This window comes from Haplochromis burtoni, unplaced genomic scaffold (genome assembly GCF_018398535.1).
Source record: "Haplochromis burtoni strain Fernald_Lab_line unplaced genomic scaffold, NCSU_Asbu1 Contig_35, whole genome shotgun sequence".
Classification (NCBI taxonomy): Eukaryota; Metazoa; Chordata; class Actinopteri; order Cichliformes; family Cichlidae; genus Haplochromis; species Haplochromis burtoni.
The window spans coordinates 2,414,022-2,420,760 of NW_024582396.1; the positions used below are offsets into that span (position 1 = coordinate 2,414,022).

Genomic DNA, 6,739 nt, shown 5'->3' on the forward strand with positions numbered 1-6,739 from the left:
CCTGCAGAAATTCTTTTATCAGGTCAGTCTTTACAAAAGAAATGTCAGTTAGTCTTCAGCTGCTATCAATATTAAGCCCTTTGAACACTGGCAGTTGACCTTTCTCAAATGTTAAATTATGTCTCTGCGCCAAGAAGCAGTTCCAAGGGAAAATGATATAAAGAGTCATGGTGAGGCAAGCAGAGACAGAATCTTCACATTTACAGACCATATCATTTCTAATGTTCCTGCCAATTCGCACGCAAACATCGCCAGATGGCTCAAAATAAATAGAACTGCAGATGCGAATGATCAAAACAGCACTGCTGCAAACTGCTGCCACTGTTTTAGTTTAGGCCGTGCTCTTTATTCCTCTGCCTCACTGTAAATCTTTCCTCAAGGAAGATCCCAGGCCTCAACGTCTATGCGCAGATGCAGAACGAAAAAGAACAAGAAATGAGTCCAGCGAATCCAACGGTGGCCACGCCCAGCTCTCAGCGGGACTTGGTGCATTCTTTGGAGATTCTGGACACAGAGTTTAACTCGCGGCCCATCGGTAAACATCAGTTTCAGTATTGTTTTTCTTTTATGCCATTGTTTATTTCACACCATCGTGTTCACGTGTTGTTTCATGACACTGTACTGTGCGTTTTGTTATGTGTTTCTCAGTGAAATGGTCCAGTCAGCAGGACAACTAAATGAAAATGAGTATGACAAACAGTGGAATTGCCTCTCAGTGGTACAATTAACACATTTTTCTCTCTTTTCATGTCCCTCTTTAATCACCTCAGAATATTGATGGGTGGCAAATGAAAGAAAAAAAACAAGTGGCTCGGGAACATCTATAACTGTTCCGCTCTACTTTACTTAAATAGCACCTTTAATTTTAAGATGCAGCTTGAAATTTATTACACTTGTCAAGAAAATGCATCGGCCCGGCCGAGTTTGGTGATATGAAGACTATAAGATGATTCATACCAATTTTTTAATTCATTATTCATTTCATGTCTCATTCATTCAGCTTTTCTTCCAGTTTGTCACCCATATGTACATCCTGAGTCAACATTAGCTTGTCTAACATGCTAACACATAACAAGCCTTTCTTTGGGGTGGGAGATGTAGTTTTTCATTTTTGTGGATCCCTCTGAATGTTGGTGGTATATTTGAAGTTTAAAGTGTCCACATTTGACAAAATTAATAGCGAAATAGATCTGAATAAATTCATTATTCCCAGAATTCCCGGCACTGGTGCGATGAGTTGTGTATGTCAGTTAGTGTTAGCGAGCTTCTGCTCTGTTGTTGTGTAGCTGCACGTCATCTCACTCACGCATTTAAAGCGCTTCTTGTCATTAATCATTATGTTGTAATTGTCACTTGTAGGCTCATTCATTGCTGTTTAAAAACCATATATTGTCTGACACCTCGTGATGTCTAACCGACACCTGGGCAGGTGAGATTGTCACGTAAAACGACAATAACGTGAAAGGCTTTGATTCCCCGCCTAAGGTCAATTAAACTTTGCATTTAAATGCATCTTTTGTCCCGTTTCCTTCCCCAACCGGTCGCAGCAGATGACTGGTTCTGCCAGAGCTTACTTCCTGTTAAAAGGGAGTTTTTCTTCCCCACTGATGCCAAGTGCCTGCTAAAACGGGGTCATCTAAACATTGGGGTTTTCTCTGTATTTTTAGGCTGTATTTTTCCATCCATATCTGAAGTACCAGCACTGCTTTGGTAAAGGAGGCCTCAGGTGTTTGGTGGGGACCAATAAACAAGGGAAAGGAGCTCAAATGCAGGACTTTAATTCATGAAGTTTTCAAAATAAAACTTCAAATGAAGGCATTTGTCTCCTAGATGTCCAGACTGTTCCTAACACATATTTACAGTATTTAATGATCGATACTGTTGTTCGTGTAATCAGCTAGCACTGAATAAGCACTGACACGTTTCTTTCTTTTCTCCACCAGGATGTATGAAACCTCATGTACATGTGAAATTTTCCACAGAACTCCCCACGTACATCGTCTAAACTCTGGACTGGATCACTGTTCCAGCTCTGTCATGGATATTTTTTACCATTTGGGACACAATGGTTTTGAGCTTTATACCTGTGCATGTTGGACCCCGCTGACACATACTGTGCTCTGTTCAAACCAGAAGAAACTGTGTACAGGTTTTCAATTTATTTTAACACATGTCTCCGATAAATTAAATATTTAGAAAAAAGTCCCGTTTATTTATACGAGTCGCATCCATAATGGAAGAAGGATCGGCGGCGTGAACCGAAGAGCAGAGAATGTGTAACGAGCAGCAGCGTTTTGGTTACATGTCTGAGATTGGTTTGCTGTTCTATGAAGTAACAGCAGTAGTGTATTATTTATTCATGAATATACATGAAGTATGTTATTGAAGTGAATTACACATTTATTTTGTAAATCATGAATGTCTATGTTAGAAATAATTTGTGTATTTTAATAACAAATGTCATACTAAAAAGAGATACTGTTATAAAATATGAATAGGGCACCTCAAAGCTTTTGGTCCATTGTCTCTCAGAAAGCTGATTTATGGCACAATACACATTTTCTACAAAAGTGTTAATTTTTTTTCCCAATTGTAATTTATTAACAACCGAACAACAACAGGGTGTGGATCTCTGGATTAATTTAAACCTTGCTGTTAATCTAATGCTTCTGGTACTATTTATGATACACGCCAGTTTGTAAAATGTTTTGTGCTTCAGAATATCACTTGATGGCTGAGGCGCCATCAATCTGCGGGTGACCTCCAAATATCACCGGACCTTTTAGACCTTTACAAGATACAACGGATGACGACCTGGCAACGATCCCACAAAGAAAGATCATTCCTGGCCACAGTCTGGGAGGTACTACAAGATGCAGAGAACAACTTATCGCGGCTCAGATTTAAGGTGGCACTTAGGGATGCAGCTGCTTTGTGGGAGAATCTGAAGAGCATGGCAGTGAGAAAGAGAGAGACAGACAGAGACAGGTTGAGAGAGATTGAAGACGGCTTTTAGCGGACATGACGCATTAAGAGCGTTCTATTGGACAGAATAAGAAGAGGTTGGCTTCTTGAATACTTAATGTGGCCTGTCAAGCTCAAGGCTAGCTAAGGTTGGTTACACATTTAGGGTAATATCCCAACCTGCTCTCAAGTAGCACCCATCTTCATCCCAGCTCATTATTTCATGCTGTAGGATCAGGAGAAGTAGAGCGCAGATGCTACCAGGCTACATGGATGGTTAGCCTCAGAGGACTGTCAAGCCCTCTGGTGCTCTGTGTGTGTGAAATCTGACAGATGTAAATGCCTGATTGATGCCTTTCATATCTTCTGAGGCAACTTTTTAAGATGTTCTTTTCTCTTTTTTATTTCGGCGGGATGGAGAAATACAGCAAAGAGGAAGTTGCTTCTGTTCTGTTGCATCATCTTTCCTGCAAATGTGCCAAAATTCACCGAGTTATGAGATGTAAACTGTGCAGCATCATTTCATTTGACTGTAAATTGAGCGACTGGAGAAACTGATGAACAGCTAACGATTGGACGATTCCAATTTTGGTCCAAATCTCCACACTGTTGACTGAGGCACTAATATTTTCCAAAAACAATTATATGCAGGTTGCCAATGGCTCCCCAGAGGGTGTGAGTGTTTCTTGTTCGGCCTCTGGGCAAAGATGGTCATCGCAGAGACTTTCCAAAAGTGGAATCAGCAGGAAAGCACTGATTTTTCTTAGTCGCAGGGAGGGTGCCATCCTATTTTTACTCGAGTGTAAGTGAACCATTATCTAGTCGGGATAATTTGCCCTCGTTGTAATGAAAAGGCCTGACTGGTCAATACTCTGGGGTTCTTTGTGTAATGAGATGTTAAGGTTACACGTGCAAACAGATATGAATCAAGGGTTTTGTCACCAACTTGTGCAAACTGTAAAAGCAGCAGGTAGTTTTGCAGCACAGCTTGTTGATGTGCTCCGATACTGGAGCAAAATTGGTTAGTGGTGTTCAAGTGCTGATAGTTTTTTAGCAGAGAAAACTTGATAGTAATTGGCTGTAATCATCAGCTTTCTCTATAGCTGTTGAATGGAAGAGTTAGAGACAGTGCTGTAATTCAAGCACACGGGGTTATGGCCAGGTTGTTGCTATCACATGTCTGAAGATCTGAATATTCTTCCCTTCTTTGCATTGCTGGGTGCCTCAGGATTTCCACATCACACTTATTGGCACCATATCGCACTTGAAGTGCTTGAGTCCATATACTTAACAGGGAAATGATGCATGCAGACATCGGGCCATGAGTGTGTTGGTATGCAGCCAGTGTGTCCTGCCCTTAAAACTGAAAAGTGCACAGACAAACACCAGTGATATTTTCAGTTGTCATAGGCCTGTTCAAGAGGAAGTGTTCATTTCAGAGCTGCATGCAAACATGATTTGGGAAACAAAGCTTACATCTTCATCTGTCTTGTGGCTCGGTGTGTTCTGTCTGCTGGTGCAGGACAAAATTTGTACTCAGCCATGAGCTCGATTTATGGAGTTGTGCACAGTGTACGTGGGTAATTTTACAAACTGGTGATTGGGGTTTTGTTGCAATATATTAAGACATTTTAAGGGGCCTTTTTTTTTGGTTTTTGCTTATTTCAGACATGGCCAAGGTTTCAAAGAACGAGGTCAGGGCATGTATAAGTAATCTTTGTTAGCTAAAAGCTCAGACTGCTCAGTTTCATACGATTTCTAATCTTTGCTCAGTGAGTGCAGATATCCCCATTATGGTCATTTCAGGTGCAAATCTATGGTTGTAAGTGCAGAAGACCCATCTCCCTGCCATTCAACTCATTAGAATCAGAAGTTGTCTTAAAGACATGGTGCCAAATCAGCTTGTTTCAGATGGAAGGTAAACCCAGGGTCCAGTAAAAACGTGTTATTTAACACCAACTCATGCAAAGCTACTCTAGTAGAGTCCAAGATTAAAGCTATGGAGGTGAAAATGAGCATCATCGCCCCCCTGTAAGAGTATCTTACTAGTGTTTCAATGTAAAGAATGTACTGTAGGTGTGCTGGGATTACTTACGAATTACTTAGCTCGTATTTGAGAGCATTCATATCCATCTCTCTGTCTGTCTCTGGTTTTGCATAGCTTGAGGGAGATACTGTACAGCAGCCTGGAACCACAGGCCTGTGATCAGAAACAGCAGGGCTCTAATATGAACCTTAACTCCAGGGAACAGGAAATGACTCTGACCAGACAAGATCAGCAAGGCCATCATAATAACAGCACCTCCTGCCTGTGAGTTTCACAGGGAGAAAGACAGGTCGAACAGCCTGGAAGCCATGTTAACAAGGTGGCTCTCTGGCCTCCTGGTTAGGGTGAGCTGTGATGTGACAGGACCCAAGGGTGCGGAAAATCAAGTTGTAGCCTAACTCCGAGCTACTCTCTCTCCTTCTCCCCATCTCCTCCGCCCTGCAGAATTAGCAAGATTATTATTTTTGTAGAGAAATAATAATAACAATTAAAAAAAAGAGTTTTACTACTGTACAGCTTTTGTATAAGAACAGACGGTAAGGTGTTCCAGTGTTTTTGTTCGACCTCAACTGTGCCGTGTGTAATTGTTTTATGCATTTACAATCATATTTATTAAATGGAAAGAAGTCTGTTAACTGTGTTCTCATTTTCTTACAATATTTGTAAAGAAATACTATGTATTTGCAAAAGTAATAATCAACCTATAAAGAAAACAAGACGAGCACGTGTTGGTTCTTTCTTCTGCACACATACCGTATACTCACCGGGTCCACGAGTCGGAGACATTTTGAATTTAATGGGTTTAAATCATTTATTCTAAATGAAATTATCAGCATGCGTGGATGCCACAAGCTTTTTCATAATTGATTGGCCAAGTTATCCCTGCATGGGATGATAGGACAATGTTCCAAAAAGTGTTGAGCTCATTACCCGACTCCAGTATGAAGCCTCCTCCATGAAGATAAAGAAGTGCTGCTTCTACTCGGTTAGGCTGGATTTGATCCAAGTGAGATTTCCAACTCCAGTGCAGCACACTTTAATATTTCCGATGTGTCTCACTGTCTCCTTACATTCAGGTTCATATCCACTTTGAAGTGTTTATATAGTTCAGTCCATAAGTATGTGGACAGTGAATCTTTTCTCTGCACCACTGCGCTGGATTTTGAATCCAATCTGCAGACTTTCAGCTTTAATTAAAGAGGTTTAACAAAAACATTGCATTCAACATTCCCCATATTCAGAGGCTCAAAAGTAATTGGAAAATTGACTGGAAAGTAGTTTCATGGCCAGGTGTGGCCTGTTGCTTCCTGTTCCTTATTCCATGACCAACTAAGAGGATAAAGACCAGGGGTTGATTCTGAGTAATGATCTTTAATTACTCATCTGCTTGCTTTTCTTCTTTACACCACTTTCAACACTGACATCATTATGATAGTCCGATAATTTTCTTCCCCGCCTTCGGTGAGCCAGTCAGCCTACATCCTGTGAGCTTTACATCTCACTGTACCTCTGTCATTCTGACTGTCAGTCTGTCTCTGCCTCACCCTGGTTACTCAGAACATATCTGAGCCTCCAACTTCACCACCACCAAAGTCTAGTCTCTGAGGGGTCCTGTCGTGAATTGACTACAGGGGTCTTGTTCTCCCATGATGACTTATTGGAGTCTAATCATGACATAGATCCCTCTGCATGTGGGCCAGGGTTTTAATAGTTTTGCAATTTTCATTA

General features: G+C 41.1%; 1 protein-coding gene across 5 annotated transcripts in view; it reads left to right on the forward strand.

The window, feature by feature from the left end:
* LOC102302798 (VPS10 domain-containing receptor SorCS1) overlaps positions 1 to 5,732 on the forward strand; it is a 208,960-nt gene extending 203,228 nt beyond the window's left edge. For 2 of the 5 annotated variants that reach the window (XM_005919299.3, XM_014332666.2), the window contains exons 26-27: positions 381 to 535; positions 1,944 to 5,732. In XM_005919299.3, the coding sequence (XP_005919361.1) occupies positions 381 to 535; positions 1,944 to 2,005 (217 nt within the window). In that variant the 3' untranslated portion in view covers positions 2,006 to 5,732. Of the gene's footprint in view, positions 1 to 380; positions 536 to 648; positions 719 to 1,943 lie in introns of those variants that run through there. The other 3 variants (XM_042219613.1, XR_006054271.1, XR_006054272.1) reach the window with 3 other exon arrangements.
* The last annotated feature ends 1,007 nt before the right edge of the window (positions 5,733 to 6,739 follow it).